The 16,586-nt window shown below is 33.9% G+C and overlaps 3 protein-coding genes across 10 annotated transcripts; 2 read left to right on the top strand and 1 right to left on the bottom strand.

The window, feature by feature from the left end:
• Window positions 1–23: 23 nt before the first annotated feature.
• On the bottom strand, window positions 24–4,476 carry LOC108727098 (ankyrin repeat, SAM and basic leucine zipper domain-containing protein 1). 5 transcript variants are annotated; one of them, XM_018455027.1, is made up of 10 exons: window positions 4,462–4,476; window positions 3,678–3,795; window positions 2,377–2,542; window positions 1,614–1,739; window positions 1,422–1,542; window positions 1,206–1,311; window positions 1,009–1,143; window positions 592–938; window positions 293–515; window positions 24–235 (listed from the first exon to the last, which is right to left on the bottom strand). In XM_018455027.1, exons 2-10 carry the CDS (start codon window positions 3,762–3,764, stop codon window positions 26–28), a joined length of 1,521 nt encoding a protein of 506 aa, XP_018310529.1. In that variant the 5' UTR covers window positions 3,765–3,795; window positions 4,462–4,476; the 3' UTR covers window positions 24–25. The 5 variants fall into 5 exon arrangements, with proteins under 5 accessions (XP_018310529.1, XP_018310528.1, XP_018310530.1 ...); XM_018455026.1 differs by lacking the exon at window positions 4,462–4,476 and having other exon boundaries at window positions 3,678–3,897; XM_018455028.1 differs by lacking the exons at window positions 3,678–3,795; window positions 4,462–4,476 and adding an exon at window positions 3,491–3,590.
• Window positions 4,365–16,050, top strand: LOC108727097 (zinc finger MYND domain-containing protein 11). 4 transcript variants are annotated; one of them, XM_018455022.1, is made up of 7 exons: window positions 4,365–4,765; window positions 13,156–13,568; window positions 13,640–13,970; window positions 14,038–14,351; window positions 14,639–15,145; window positions 15,224–15,418; window positions 15,501–16,050. In XM_018455022.1, the coding sequence occupies exons 2-7, from the start codon at window positions 13,170–13,172 to the stop codon at window positions 15,621–15,623; spliced, it is 1,869 nt and encodes a 622-aa protein (XP_018310524.1). In that variant the 5' UTR covers window positions 4,365–4,765; window positions 13,156–13,169; the 3' UTR covers window positions 15,624–16,050. The 4 variants fall into 4 exon arrangements, with proteins under 4 accessions (XP_018310524.1, XP_018310526.1, XP_018310523.1 ...); XM_018455024.1 differs by lacking the exon at window positions 4,365–4,765 and adding an exon at window positions 7,546–7,917 and having other exon boundaries at window positions 15,236–15,418; XM_018455021.1 differs by lacking the exon at window positions 4,365–4,765 and adding an exon at window positions 7,546–7,917.
• LOC108727104 (uncharacterized) lies at window positions 4,995–6,086 on the top strand. The gene is made up of 2 exons (XM_018455037.1): window positions 4,995–5,000; window positions 5,095–6,086. The coding sequence occupies exon 2, from the start codon at window positions 5,112–5,114 to the stop codon at window positions 5,529–5,531; it is 420 nt and encodes a 139-aa protein (XP_018310539.1). The 5' UTR covers window positions 4,995–5,000; window positions 5,095–5,111; the 3' UTR covers window positions 5,532–6,086.
• Window positions 16,051–16,586: the final 536 nt, after the last annotated feature.

The following is a 16,586-nucleotide window of genomic DNA, read 5'->3' as shown; positions in this document are numbered from 1 at the left end:
TTATAAAACATTATAATATTTGAATTCATTCGAAAAAATATGATAAATGTGTTCGAAAACGAAGTATTGAAGATATTCTAATATTACATATATTCCATAATCTTTGAACATACATTTTTTTGCACAAGTATAATCCTATCATTAATGTAATGCTTATTGTTATAGTCCAATTGGATTTGGTACTCTTGGGACTAATCCAAATTGCCGGTACACCGATATTATTTTCCTTGTTGATCTACAATTTAAAAATATGATTAACATTGAATAGTGATAGCTTTATATATAACGTTACCTGTTGGGCTAGTTTTTTAACTTGTATTATCTCGTTCTTTAGAAGTTTCAAAGTTTTCTGCGTTTTCCTCAGTTCTTCTTCATATTCTATTCTTTTTTCAGAAGACAAAACGGTATTTTCGTTTGCAGCTTTCAGCAAATTATTTTTAATGTACTGGAAACTAGAAGCTATCACGCCAATCTGCTTTTTTGCATTTGTTAATGATATTACGCCGTCATAAATTCTGTAATTATTTATACATATACAATTATTTTATTTCACATATTCCTATCAAAAACATGTAAAAAAATATAACATACGTATATGAATCAGTTTTCCTAAGTTTGCCAAAACTGTTCATAAGCCACCTCCTGCTATGAAATTTTTCAAGATTTTCTAAAAATTGATCTCTATGAACAGTAATATCTACTCCTATGCGACAAAGATCGTCTTCTGTCAATTGTAAGAAAGTTTTAATATCTATTCCTTGAAATAAATTGCCATATTTTTCCAAACCCATTCCATGTAACATCACAGATATATCATAATCTAAAAATTCCTTTTTTCTGGGATATAAATTTGGAAATAAATCTTTCCAAGTTGTTGTATTAGATATCTCGCAAAATGTTTGTACCTCTTCTTCATCTTCATTCAACAGAGCAGATATCTAGAAAATGAAAAATAAAAGAATTTACAGTTAAAGTATAAAATTGAACGATGAGAAAGATCTAAATTACCTCTGAGAATCCTTTTGTATCTGCGATATCTTTGGCAGATAAATTGTATGAGTCTGTCTGTGAAGTATTCGCATGATGCACCAAAAGAATTTGGACGTTATCAGGTTTATTAGCTGAAGCGGCATACATCAATGCCTATAATTGGATCGAAAATTTATATAGGAAAATCTTTGATATTTAATGATGTTGAAACCTACCGTTTTCCCATTGCTGTCGAAAGCATCAATGTTCTGTACATATTTTATAAGTTCGAAGATAAAGTTTGCATCCTTTGACATACAGGCGTACATTAGAGCCGTTTCCCTGTAAAAATTGTGATCATCAGTCAAATCAAGTTAGTAATTATGTTAATAATTTTAATATCAGAAAAACATTAGCTTCTCCGTTTCTTATTTATATGGCATTAATTTTACTTGTGTTTATTTGTAACATTCGCATCAGCTTTTGCTTGTATTAAAAGCTCAAGGCATTTCATAGAGTTTTCTGATGTTCCCTTTGTAGAATTGCACAGCGCCATAAGAGGTGTAAATCCATCTGTAAACCATTTGGTGTGATTATAGGAACTTCATATAAAACTTAATGAATAAAATAACATCGATCCATACCTGTATATCTATTCGGATTTGCACCCTGTACCAAAAGATACTCTACTATTTCTGGTTCCACTGATGAAATTGCATATAATAATAGAGTCCATCCAGTATACAGGAATTTATTAACATCATGTTCTTCTATAAAAACATTTGATAATCGTTATCTATTATATTAATATACATTTAATACAAAGGAGAGAGAAAGAATCATGAATCTGATTAACCCACCAATGGCAATATGGATCTTTTTTGCATAAGTGAAATTTTACTCTCAAATTTCATTCTCATTTTTGCTCAAATCTAATTTTTATTAAAAATTTTATCGTTTGAGTTAAAAAACAATTTAATAACATAATATTGAAAACTGTGATTTTTTCTGGAAACCTAAAATAGTAGAAAAAATTTGGACTGAACAAAAAAGACCTAGATTGCAGAAGTAGAAAGTAGGAAGTAAAAATCTAAAAATATGATTGCAGATAGAAGGTTAATACATGGAAATTTGATTATGTTCATTCTACAAGAAGTCAGTAGATAGTAGTCCTAAGTCTTATCAGTGAATCAGTGAAATTAGCCAACAGCCAACTTGTATGACTGACTACCGATTTTCTTAAAACTGGCCAAATTCGACTTTAGTTGAGCTAAATGACTCGCTGTACAATTAACTAGTAATAGATGCAAAAAGTAATAAGTCACTTATTTAGATTAAAACTGGTTAAGACTTAGATTTCCAACTACTGACTCATTGTAGAATCAGCTTTATGCATATAATGTTTACGTTCAATATATTCCTGTATCACTTCCAATTGCCCCATCGTACATGCCTTCACAAGGCGATCTTCGTAGGTACGTTCCTCATCATTTACCCCGGAATTGATTTTCGTCTCTTCTTTTGTCTCCTCCTTCCACGAGGTATAATTATATTTTTTGACAGTAGACTCTTTCTGTTTAAGAAATGAAGTGAGAAAAACTCCATATAGTGAAACCAATGGTGCTTTCCAGCAAGGACAAAGATAAGGTGTAATACAGTGAATCATTACATCCTTGTTGTTTGCCTCTGTTAAACAAGGATGAAACGATTCACTGTGTTAAGCTGATTCAATGAGTCGGTAGTTCATAGTCCAAAGTCTTATCAGTGAATCGATAAAGTTGGCCAACTTGTACGACTAAGACTACCGATTTTCTTAAGACTGACCAAATTCGACTTTAATCCTTCCCACTAGTAGAGTTAAACGACTCGGTGTACAACTAACAACTAGTAGATGCAAAAAATCATAGTCACCTATTTGGACATAAGTTATAGAAAATAGAATAAGTAATACAAGAACATAGTAAGACTGACTTAGGCGTAAGGTGATAAATATGTCATAATCAGAAAGCGGCAATGCTAAAGATAAAGATGGAGGTAGAAAGTAAAAGTAAATATAATTAAATAGTAAAATAGTTAAATAAGAGCGCGTATGAAGTATGGAAGGATGAATGAGGTAAGAATTTATTGTGAACCAAGTCCCCTTCTTGGCTATGGCTACGTTTACACCGTGTGCTTAGTCCACGACCTATACGATAGGTGTCTTTGTTTAATATACACGATAAACAAGGACGTCTATTGTATAGGCCGCGGCCTAAATGCACGGTGTAAACGTAGCCTATGTAAATGTTGAAGTGTAATAAATTCTATTCTATTCATAGTCACCTATTTAGGTTAAAACTGATTAAGACTTATGGCCATTCTACAATAACCATTAGTCATAAATCAGAAGTTAGAAGCTGGAAATTGACGACTGTGATTGGTTTCTGACATCTGATTTATGATTAATGGCTTATTGTAGAATGCGTGTTAAGATTTCCGATGTGCCAGCTGCGATTGAGAAGGTATAAAAGAAAACTCTTACGCCAATTCATTGTAGAATCAGCTTTACACGGTCTGACTGTTCATGCTGGAAAACGCCTACAGTGATAAACAATGATCATGTCATTTCCGTTTAACATTAGCAAACATCAAGGATGTCACGATTTACTGTGTTGCACTGTATCTCCTGCTGGAAAACACTCGAAATTTTACACCTGTGTTAATCGTACCTCCTCGAGAGGATAGAAGACGTCATCGTCCTCGTCGTCGTCCTCATCGGACATGCCAGCAGGCATCAAACCCGTGTACTTCGACATCGCTACCAATTGCTACCACCAGCAGTGCCAGCTGCGATTGAGAAGGTATAAAAGAAAACTCTTACGTCAATTCTTTCGAGAGCAAGAAGCAACGAAAGAGACTGAAAAATGCCGGGAATTGGCGGCAACGGTGAACCGAATGGGCGAGTTCAAGACGGTAAAGGCTAGAGGTGCGTTCGGGATGGCGCTATTAGCGCTATGTGTCATTCTATCCTTGTTTTACGTCTAATAAACAACGAAGATAGAATGACAGAAATAGCGCTAATAGCGTCTCCCCGAACGGATCTTAGGTGTGCTTACCCAGCGATTGAATATGATTGGTTGGATCTATGAGTAACAACCAATTATGTTCATTTGCTTGGCGAGCAGGCTAGCCGTTTTGTCAACTTGAATGCCCCCCCCCCTTTGTCACGCGTGCGCCGTATGTATGTTTACACTTAGGATCTGTTCTTTTTGGCTAAAGTTCTTGCACGGTTCAACTTTTTCTCTCCTACGTGGAGGGAGAAGGAAGAAAGATGTACCGTGCAAGAAATTCAGTTAAGTTTAGCTAAAAAGAATAGGCCTCTAAAGATGCGTTCGGGGAGACGCTATTAGCGCTATTTGTGTCATTCTATCCTTGTTTTACGTTTAATAAACAACGAAGATAGAATGACAGAATAGCGCTATCAGCGTCTTCCCGAACGCACCATAAACTGACCTAAACGTCCTAAACTCGCGTTTGTTTACGAAATTCTGAAAACAGCGTGTTCGACATCAGCCGATCGATAGATGCGATCCGATTATCGTGGATCTTTTCACCATCTCGTACCGACGTCTCGATATTTCTTCGGAAACTTCGTGCCAAGTTAAGAAATGACTGACTGCAATTCATGTAATTTCGCACGTTGCGGTTAGAAGTGGTTAGAAATATTAGAACGCGGCGGTGCAAAGTTATGATTTGTCACTATCATCATATTTTACCCGGCTCTTTGTCATCAATCTACTTTGTAGGTAACTGCTAAGTAAGTTTAGTTAATATTTAGTTAATTAGATAATTTTTATATAACGATTAATTAATGTTTAATTAATGAGATAATTTTTTTCCTAATAGTTTCAGTTAAAATAATAAACAAGCAAGTTAAATAAACCATCTACTTATACACGTGATCAAGGTGACCGTTTTATTTAAGTACAGTCTTAATTAAGGAGTCACGAACCAATCGGAGGGCCGTATTAGCGTTTTAAGACGTTATTTAAGTAAGATAGTCTTTAAATAAGAACGGACTATGAATACCGCTCTATGATGCATTATTGATCATATAAGTGTCAGCTATCGTTTGATTCTTGGTAGAAAAAGCGTATTTCAAAATGAGTGTCACTTATGCATCGCGCTATGAAGCTGTATTTTTATGTACGCATCCAAAAGGACCGAAAATGTCTCAATACGCTGCCGCCAAATACATGCAGAAATCAAAATCGTTCGTCCAAAAGTGGGTACAACGTTACTTTGAAACGAAAACGGTGGATGATTTGCCAGAACGCGGCACGGCACGAGTGTTTACTGGTAAAGACGTTAAAAGAATTGTGAGTCTATTTGAAAAGAAGAAGAATAGCATGTTGTCGCTGCGTCAAGGACAGGCGATATTAAAAAAAAATGGTTTAAAAATATCGTGCGAAACCATAAGACGTTATCTTCGTCTTCATGGCGTAAAGACGCAGCGCAATAAAGAAGCCGATACTAATGGAAAAACACGTGAGAATACGATTCACTTGGGCAAAAGAAAGTAAGGATTGAAGTATAAAAATAATCTTCACGGACGAAACATCTTTCGGCACGTTCTATCGTCCTACGATCCTGGTATTCTGGATCTACCACCATCAATAAACTTGTGTACCGTTAAACACACGATAAAGGTGCACTGCTTCTCGGAGCAAGGATTTGACTACCTTTACTTATTTACAGACGATTTGAACGCAAAAGAAATGTTAAAAATATATCAAAAGGCTTTGATTTCATCTGCCCAACGTTGGTTTCAATTAATAAAGAAGATAACAAAGCAAGTTCTGCAAGAACTGGAAAGAGCAAAATGATATCATGACGCTGGACTGGCCGCCGCGATCCGATGCGAATCCGATTGAAAATATATGGGCGTTTATCAAGAGAAAATTTTGTGGAAGACGAACGTTCACTTTAAAACAGTTGTCTGCCGAAATTCGACGCATTTGGAGGTCATTGCCACACGAATACGATATCAATTTAGTGGAAAGTATGCCTCGGAGATGCCAGTCCATTATAGATACCGGTGATGACTCCATTATTAATATAATTGCATTTGATTCACAATTCTATAGAATATAATTATTATTTAGATGCTAATAAATACATTTTTCTTTCGACCTTTTATCGGACAGACTGTATATCTAAAACTGTCTTAAGTACAGTTTTAAGATGTCAAGCCAATCAGTATTTACTTACCTCCATGTCGATGAAAACGACAATTGTCGACAATCCTAGCAGGATGGTGCAGATCTACAATATAGATCGGAATAGTAGAGCTTCCACTGTTAGCATAATTTTGTCAATATAGTTTTCTTGTATTTTAAGACGCTCATTCGCATTATTATTAAATTGACAATCAATGTACCTCCGCAACACAATTTTCTAATGTCCGTTTCTACCAATATAATTTGATTTTAATCTCGGTTCAACTAACTCTTCATTTTTTCCAATTCTAAAAATTAGAAATTGTTGAGTAATTTGTGACGTTATTAATTTCCAGCTTCAATTTAATTTGATTTAAGTTTGACAAACTATAGATGTGCAGTTTAAAGAACAAAAAAAATGTATTTTCAAATTGGTATATAATTTATCATCAAGATTCACTTTGACTATAAATAAAATTCTTTTTCTTATTTAATTCGTCGATATAGATTCGTCGCTAATGAACTAGCATAAAACTGAGCTAAACAGTCACATGTAATTAACTGTATTCGCGGATGTCCCCGTCTTTTTCGTTTAGACTATAAGAAAATAATTAATTTTTTTTTTAGATTTATTTTTTTTTTTGATATATTACGAGACTGTTCATTTAACTTAACATTAGCGCACGCATTGTATTAAATTATTACAATCCGAAGATAACAATGATAACAGTAAAGAATTTTATATCGCTTTGTCCTCATTAAGAAGTACAATATTTTGATTACAAAAATATTATATACACATACACATAAATGTAAATAACAAACAAGTTGTAACAATATTTTTAAAATAAAAAAATTATATAATTTTTAATTATATTATAAACTCTAATATTTTTAAAATGCGCCGGCAACATTTAGAGTTCGTATCAAGTTTTTAAATAAATAAATTTTACTAAACTTAATTGTTTATTAAACTTCATTGAATTCGGCAAAGATTTGTTTTGAGTTTTATTAAATTTTTCTAATAATAATAATAATGATAGAGAGATCAATATACAAACATTTAGGTCAAAATTTAAAACTAGTTTTTTTTATTAAAATAGATTTTGATCTAATTATTTGCTCGTGTATTGACCTCTCTATCACCATTATCGTTTTACGTTGTAATAATTTTGAGTTTAAAATTTGAAATTTTTTTCTAAATTTATTTATTAAACTTTAAATTTGATTAAAATCGGCAAAGGTTTCTTTCAAATGTTAATTGATTGTTGGAACCTCTATCGATTCCATGAGAGTCCACGTTAAAAGACATCGACGAGAAGCAATACCTGGCGCAAATTCGAGCCGGCAACGCGCGCGTCGTTTTTACTGTGCGGTGTACACGTAAAAAAAACAACTTGTCGATATGCAATTATGTAAGTTGCGCGCGCATTGTTAAGCGCGCTGACGAGGAGGTTAAGTCGGGCTTGTGACGTACGCTTAGTACTGCACAGCGCACAGTACAGGCGTTATTTCCGATGTTAATTGCTGTGTCTCGTTACCCGTTATTGGCCGCTTTCGCGAGCGGCGACGGCAAGAATCGGAGGAATTCACTCGCCTGATCGATGTACTTGCCTCCGTGACGGCGTGGAACCTAAATTAAGGCTGTTGGAAAGGACGTCCGCGATATCTCGGACTCTGCCGACGATCATCTACATCCACGGTCTGCATAGCGACCGAAACTTTGCTCGCGATAAGTGATAAGTGCACAGTAAGCGAATGTATTATCTATCCGTACCTTTACGAATTTAATTCAATTCAATTCACATATGGGCAGTTTCGCGATAGTATTTACTAAGTATAACTGGCAGGAAATATTGACGCTGGAAACGCGTTTCTGGAATAAAATGTGATTATCTAATCTCATACGTATTATTTTTGTACAGCACGAGAAATATTTTCGTTATAACGATACGGGCGATTAGAGTTAAGTCACTAATCTGATTTTAATGCCTTTATACGTAAAGAAATATAATATTTACTTTTGATATTTTTTTACTTTTGGTATTTCAGAAATATTGAATAAAGTATACTTTTGACAAATTCTCTTTTCTCTGCCACATCAGCGTGTATCAAAAACGATTATTTCACGACTGTGAATATATGTAATTCTTGATGCAAATGGTGCTTTCCATTTATATCAAAACTCAGATGATTCTCATTTGTCATGTTATTGCCTGCATTCGTAGTCAGACCTTATATTTAAGGCTTTCTTAAATTTATCTTCGGACGTTCTATGAATTATTTTATTGGCTACTGAGCATCTAAAGATAAATTTAAAGACCTTAAGGAGGTTTGATGAAAAATAAGACAAGTCTATAATATACATGTAATGCAAAAGTTAATAATGTCAATAATATCTAGAAAAAATTTCATTGACTTTTACCGTACCATTTTGGAGATATTTAATTCTAAATTTATAGAATTTTACATTACAAATTGAAGGTATAACCTTATTCTGTAGTTATTCTCTTTTAAATTGAGACATTTGCATATAAGACAGCGATTTAAAAATCGTTATAATCATAAAGTAAACGCTTAAGTTTGTTCTCGTTCATTTAAACTGACCGTACAGTTTACAAGAAATTTATATTCTTCAATGAAAAAAGCTAGAATATATGTCAAATGGACGATGCGTATACATCAAATGAGCATCTTACAACTTTTATTTTGATATTTTGAAAATATTTAGTAACATATAAAATTAACAATAATTATGTATAATGGCATAAGATATTGTTGGTAACCTTTTTATTCCATTATTTTAATTATTTCACATGTTATTGTGAACAAACTGTCTATTGACTAGGAAGTAGCGCGAGAACCTCCTTAAATATAAGGTCTGATTGTGAATACAGGCATATGACTTAGTTGAATGCATGTTTCTTTTCATTCTGACATGCGAGAGTCAACTCAGTTTTTACTTACAATCTGCACAAACTTGAGACTTAGCTATATTTGCTGAGTTTTGTTAACTCAAGTTGAAAATAAGGTTTTAAACTTATTATTATGTACTGACTTTGTCACCAAAGTAAGCAAGCAACGTCATTATGAGTATAAAATATGTTACTTTAGACTCATTATCAGTGCCTCATTTGTGCGAAAATGGAAAGCAACTGACGTAATACAAGATGTTTTTTGTTTAGTGACATAAGTCGACGCAAACATTATTTTCTCTTTCTTGGCATTCAGTGATTAACAAAGATAGAATGACACTTGTATCATTAAGTGAAAAACACCTTATCTTTTTTGGCATTCCAGTCAATAACAAAGATAGAACTACATTTTCTGTCGATTTATGTTACTAAATGGAAAGCATCCACGGTAAATCATTACATCCTTATTGTTTGCTGTTAAACTGAGATGAAGTAATCTATGTTACACTAGAGATTGGTGCTTTCCAGCAAAAGACACAAAGTAACACAAATGTAACACAATATTTGTTTTTTATTCCTGCACTAAACTGCACTAAAACTCTCTTTTTCGCTTTCACCAAATAATACATATACTTATCTCACTTTAAGTTTCAAAAGTGTATACTAGTTTAATCATAGAAAACAGATCTATAATGTAAAGTTCATCTTTTGGCAAATAATAAGGATTCACTATATTACACTGTAACATTTATATGTCTCTTGCTAGAAGCACCAAAAGTCAATTCTTACTATTATCATTATTATAATGAGCTTATTAATATTCGAATATATTGAATAATGTAACTTATATTAAGCACACGACTTATTCAACTGGATGTATCCTGTTTTCTTTCATATTGTCACTACAAGCTTCTTGAATTCTGATTATATTTATATTCAGGGCATTTCTTACGATACCGAAAGAAGCAGCGCTTAAAAATGTTATATCGTTGAACCACTGTGGAGCGCGGATACACGAGTATACTCTCAGTAGAGTCCCCAAGAATACCGGTGTCCAGAAAACTATACACAGAATCAACGATAACGTGATAGTATCAAATATTTTTATCATGCAATCTATCTCTAAAGCCATGCTTTCATTTTCCCTGCTTTTTTCACTTTCATGATCCTTTTCTATTGCATCTATGTCTGTCCAACTGTGACGGTTTCTTGATCTCTGTGGCATGCTGGATCCTTCTGCTGAATCTTGACGACGAATCTTTTTACCATTCGTGGAAGGAAGATCGGTTTTTGCTCTTAATATCGCGAGTATATTCTTACACGTGTGCTTTCCTCGCATTTGTAGGATACAGGAGAGCAGAATTGGCAGAAAGTACATCGTAAAGGATAACACAAACAGCTGCAGTTTTAAGAACTTGATTGAAACGAGGCACTCGTTGGTCATATGCAATAAATTGCTCTGCTTGGTCCTAGTATTAATGTAGCGATTATCATTTTTGTTGGAAAATAGATCCTTGATTGAATTCGGCTTCCTCTTCTCCATGTAATTCTTTAGATTGCTAATCTTGGGCTGGTCTCCATCCTTGGGTCGACTAACTAAATGATTATAATGATTTTTCGCTGAATACGCACTGGCAGCCTGAATACGTTTCATTATCTCATTGTATATTTGATTATTGGAAACGAATGTTGTATTTTGCACGATGGAAGTATCGGTGGTCGTCTGCATTGTGCTTTCCTCTGTACTTGCGAAATGTATTTGCGCATCCTCTTGATTACTGTCATGCTTGTTTTTAATTGACATTTGCGATTCGCTGTCCAGATTTTCAGATGTAGTTACATCTAATTCTTCTGACGCATTCTTTGACACATCATAGAGTAATGATACTTCCGAATCTTGATTTAAATATATATTATTGTTTGTAGATGAATTATGGCCACTTATATCCTGTTCTATTAGTGTACTATTTAGTCCTTGAACGCCATTAACATTTGTAATGTTTTTTATATACTTCATTAAATTGTGTATTAGAACATACTGTGTTAAATTCGGTCTAGGAGTATTATGGAAATCTGTAGTTTTCATGGTAGAATTGCTCGCATAACGTAAAGCAGTCCTAACGATGCCCTGAACTTTAGATACTACTTCATCTATTTCTGCGCTGCTTGGTTTTGACTTGTTTGATGGTATCTCATTAAAGAAATAATTATTCTCTGACGACGTCATGTATGTAATAGAGCCGGTGATGTTTGGATTATCATCAGTAACTAAAAATGTATCAAAGTCATTCATTGGAAAATTACTTCCAAATATGCATTCGATATCCTCCATATCTCTTGCGTCATTCATGTCATTGTATTCGGCGAAATATAGCATTGCTACAACAAGTAACGGCACGAACCAATGACTCGTGACGAGGAAACTAGTCGGCCTTTTGTCATCTTCTTTCAGCTTTTGAAAGTTTGAGATCTTCATACTTCTATGTATAATGTTGCTTCTAGTCTTCGCATTAATATTATCTCCTTGTTGAGATGCTGGTTCCTGTTCATTCTTTAACATTTCACCATTCTGACATTTGACTTCAATGTTTTTTGGTTCCAATTGAGTATTCTTCAGCGATTTCATTACGTCGGCACATCTTCGCTTTGCACATACTGCATTGAGATTACATTGTACAGTAAAGGTCAGCAAGGATATAAACGAGTTTGTCAGTCCAGCAATTAACATCCCATATTGCATAAGTAAGTCTTGCATGCCACACGTTAAAGTTACATTAAGATCAACCTCGTTGACTGCCTCGCGTGGATGAGTCTGTAAAAATGGGAATCTGTAATCGTCTCCGATTGTCCATGCATTGACTATATCACCACTAGTGTTATTCTGCCAGTTATAACTTAGTCTTATCCCATCATCAATGTGATTCACGAGCAATATAATAGCCGTTAAAATAGCACTAAAAACGTCAGATGCCGAAAGAACGTAAAACGACAATTTCTTCTTGCGTTTACATCCTTTCCATAATAGAATCACAAGTGTAATAAAACTGGATAGCAACAGAGTGTAACCTGTTGCATCTAGCACCGCGGAATGCATAGTGCGATGGCAGATCCTCCTCGATTAAAAATATTTGTCTTTGCTTATCGAAACTTATTTACACCGATTATTTGTAAAACTGCCACACCTTGAGATTGACAGAAACCGACTGAATAAAGCGCTTGTTATAAGCATATGGGTACTGCATACTGATATATATGTGGGTACCCAGTTAACGTGCCTAATGCAATTTAGATTTATCTGTACTGACTGCATATGAGGGCAAAATACTTATCAATTTAAACGTTGCTGATGGTTCAACTATCTATATTTTTACTGTTATGAATTTTTAATATTCATTTTATTGGTAGTTAATAAAACACCATGAAATCAGTTAAGGAAATAATAATTAGGAGTAAAAGAAGTCAAGTATTTAATGATACGATGATGATTAGCGTTTTCACATGAATATCAGATCGCTTTTGATTAGGATTTATCTTAATATAATAATTAATTTTTTCATTGAACAAATTAGTATTTGTGTACATGTTATTTTCAAGTAAATATATTATTCATAGTTATACTTTATAGCAATCTTTTTTATTATATAAATATATTATATATAGGTTATTGTATGAGTGATAAGCTTATAAGAGTCTCCGCGGGTGCATAAATAATATATTTATAAGGCGATAAGATATATAATTCGCAAACAATTGAAATGTACTTATCAGCGAAGTTAACTATAAACGTTTCGACTCTAGATTTGAGTCTTCAGTGCGATTCTCTTATCGCCTTATAAATATATTATTTATGCACCAACATTACTAACAATTGCGGACGCTCATACAAGTAATTAACTTATATTTATTCTTGGAGCCACAAAAATATTTTAACATTTTTATTTCTTTTTATATGAGTAGCTACTGATTAAATATTTTGTTTTTCTGTTGAATAATTTGGGTATAATAGAAATATTAAAATTCAGGAAGGAAACAGATGTATACAAATGAATTGCATAAGTTATTTCTTGTTACAGTTTGCTGTATCGATATGTCTGTACGCCGGAGAAGCGATCCATCTATGATTCAGCGGATTTGGGATACGATCAAAATCACGGTACATCAAAGGAGCTTACCTAGTAATGATCGTATGGTACGGCATATGGCTCGAGTTTACGGTTTTACGGAACAAGAGGCTCAGGAGGAACTCAATAAGGCAGTCGAAAATGGACTCGTTTTGTTGAAGAAAGTGCCCACGAAAAGCGGCGTCGAGCAAGAGAGTTACAGATTGCCACCGGCAGACATATTACAGAATGATAATCACGATTGGTACTGTTGCAAATGCCAGCGAGCAGGTGAGGTCGAATGCTGTGAACAATGCTGTAGGGTTTATCATTCGGAATGCCATGTACCCAGCAATGCAAAACTAAAGATTTGTAATTTCTGCGAGGTAAGCATTTCAAAGTTCTCAATACATATCCTGTTGATGATATTTCATTAAAAGTACAAATTATTTTACAGAAAACAAACAGCGATGTATATTCCGACAAGGTTGATCTCAACCACATTCTTAGTTTTACGTGTGGTCATTTAAAGGCGAAATTACCGCCGGAAATTACGAATCGTACCATTGTTTTTAACAATGATCCAATCGTTACGCCACCCAATGGCTTTTCCGGACCAACTTGGGTGAGTGAAGGTGAAGATGCATGGCGACCAGGAATTCTTATAAAGCGTCACATGGATTTGGCGATAATGGATGCGAAAACGAGCAATAATGAGTATAACAATCTCGCCGAATTTGAGGCTGATGCACATAATATTCTACATAACATCATTATATATCATGGAGGTAAGAGATTTATAATTCGATGCGTTTTCTTTTTATTAAGTATCTCGTTGTCTTGTTGCTCGAGCAGTTAATAGCGTGATAGCGGATATGGGACGCACGATGTATCAGGACTGTTGTTACGACCTTCAAGAAATACGTCGTTGCGCTGATTGTTATCGTATATCGAATGAAAAGTCTGAAAAAATGTGGTTCTGTATACCGTGTAATCCTCCTCATCAACTGGTCTACGCGAAGCAAAAGGGATACCCATATTGGCCAGCAAAAGTCATGCAAGTTAATGGCAATGTATATGATGTGCGTTTTTTCGGAGGTCATCATATGAGGGCTAATATCGAGAAAGTTTTTATTCGGCCAATTTCTTCCACGTTACAAAGTTTGCAGGTAAAAATCTAAATATGAATACTCTGTATTACTCGTCCGATATTTTAAAAACACTAATATTAGGTTTATTGTTCATTCGCAATGAATACTCTCGTATCATAATTGCGATAGAAAACCTTCATAAGAAATCAATTTAGAAACATTATACTTTTAAAAAAGAAATGAGAAGAATCAAAGACGATAGTAATAATTGAAAATATATAACTAATTCCTTTCCAAGGTATTTGATTCCATAATTTATACAAAAATTTCGATTTTTTTTATAATTAAAAATGTTGTCTTTATAGATAAAAAAATCAATGGCTTGGAACAGAGCTTTTGAAGAGCTAAAGCATCATCAGAATTTGTTGCAAAAGTTGGCAAAGAATAAGGAAGATGATTCGAATACAACAGAGGACGCTCCTACACCCGCAAAAATGCGAAAGTTGGAATCGTCGGATTCTAAAAGTGCATCGCAAGATTCTAATTCACCAAAGCAACTGATTAAAGATTTGAGAGTAAGAGTCGAACGCTTGAGTTCAGAGAGCAATACTGAAACACAAAATGTAAACGACGAGACAGATAATAAACAAGACGTTACAAAAACTGATGCCGAGAATGAAGAAAGACAGGTGCCTCGTTTACCTGTGGCGGAAGACGAACCCGCGGGAGAAAGCATAACGAGCACATGTCCACAAGGTTTAAAGAAGGAAGGTTCCCAAGAAGATATGGTTACATCTAGTTGCCAAGAACCGAGATCAAAATGCGTTCTCGTACAAACTGAACAAATACAAACGGATGGGCTTCCTGCCAAGGTAAACCTTTGACTAAGTATCTCAATCACGTACTCACACGGTCATATATTATATGATTATTTTTTGACAACTGTGCAGATTAATTTGCAGATTAAAAGAGAACGCAGAACTTCGGAACAACCTACGACAACGGCGCTAGAAAAATTGCGCCGTGAATTAGAGCTTGAAAAGTGCAGAGAATTAGAGAGACTACAAGCGGAGCATGCCAAAGAATTGCGGCAATTAACCGATAGACATCAACAAGTCGTCTCTGACATAAAAAAGAAACAATGGGTAATTTTCTTTCATCTTTTTTTCTGGTCGTTTTTTTTTTTATAGAGATGTATTATTCTTAAATGTCTATCATTTGTTATAGTGTTATAATTGTGAAGCTGAAGCGATATATCATTGTTGTTGGAATACTGCATATTGCAGCACAGACTGTCAGCAGGTTCACTGGCAGCGTGAACATAAAAGAGTGTGTAGGCGTAAGCGTTAATTTATGTGACGAGTACAATGACATAAGAAAGCGTTCAGATTAAAAAAAAATATATATATATACTTATACATGAAGGTACAAGCACTTTCCAGTGTATGAAAAAAAATTAATTTTCTCTACTTGTTTATCTGAACATTTTTTTCATACCTTGTTGTATATAATATATATGTATAAATGTGTGTGTATGCATGTGTATACAGTGTCCCAAGTTGATATTGAGCAAAGAATACCGTTTATCTTATTATTTTTCCAACAATTCTGAAGTTTTGTGTTACAAGCAAAAAATTTGAAAATTAAAAACAATAGTGTGAGAACACCTTGAGAAGATAAATAAAATTAACCTTCCGTCGGGCGCGGTTTGACTTTTTTTTAGCATGATCGAACGCGGTGTATCAACGTGAGCGCACATTAATTATTTTATTAAAATTATACTATAATTATATCAAAATATTAAATATTAAGTAAATTTTATCCGCAAAATAAAGGAAAAAGGTAATATAAGGCCATAATAATAACACAAACGTAATTTTATATATGTAAAAACTGAAACATTAGTTTTCTTTTAGAACATGTGTCGTGTATCACTCAAACCAACCGCGCCCGACGGAAGGTTAAATGTGATTTAAATTAATCAAAGACTTCAAAGAATAAAATTGTTTTTGGAATAGACTATATGTATGCATATATGCACACATATCAGAGAATAGTAGTAGAAGCACATTAATATATTCTTGACACCAATTCGATATGCCTTCGTAAACTTCCTTTCTAGGAAGGACTGTTATATGTACACGCAAGTCTTAATCTTAAAAGACTATTTTTACTTGTATCAAGCTACATAACAAAATAGTTTTTAAACATAGTTTTATACTTATTGATATTTATATATTTACGCAGATTCTGAAAAGATATAATAATAATCATATGCGCGAAAATAATTCGTAAAAGGTACATATATATTTG

The sequence above is a fragment of the Mycetomoellerius zeteki genome, unplaced genomic scaffold, assembly GCF_001594055.1.
Source record: "Mycetomoellerius zeteki isolate Tzet28-1 unplaced genomic scaffold, Tzet1.0 scaffold47, whole genome shotgun sequence".
NCBI lineage: Eukaryota > Metazoa > Arthropoda > Insecta > Hymenoptera > Formicidae > Mycetomoellerius > Mycetomoellerius zeteki.
The sequence above is the reverse complement of the archived record's forward strand: the minus strand, read 5'-3'. Positions and strand labels throughout refer to the sequence as shown.

Excerpts from the sequence above, each read along its gene's own strand:
- LOC108727097 (XM_018455022.1), top strand. The coding sequence starts at position 13,170 with ATGTCTGTACGCCGGAGAAGCGATCCATCTATGATTCAGCGGATTTGG. Across the intron at positions 13,971-14,037 it reads CATCATTATATATCATGGAG|TTAATAGCGTGATAGCGGAT; the intron begins GTAAGAGATTTA and ends TTGCTCGAGCAG. Across the intron at positions 15,419-15,500 it reads ACATAAAAAAGAAACAATGG|TGTTATAATTGTGAAGCTGA; the intron begins GTAATTTTCTTT and ends CATTTGTTATAG.
- LOC108727104 (XM_018455037.1), top strand. The coding sequence starts at position 5,112 with ATGAGTGTCACTTATGCATCGCGCTATGAAGCTGTATTTTTATGTACG.
- LOC108727098 (XM_018455025.1), bottom strand. The coding sequence starts at position 2,635 with ATGATTCACTGTATTACACCTTATCTTTGTCCTTGCTGGAAAGCACCA. Across the intron at positions 1,144-1,205 it reads TCGACAGCAATGGGAAAACG|GCATTGATGTATGCCGCTTC; the intron begins GTAGGTTTCAAC and ends ATCCAATTATAG. Across the intron at positions 516-591 it reads AGGAAAACTGATTCATATAC|AATTTATGACGGCGTAATAT; the intron begins GTATGTTATATT and ends AAATAATTACAG.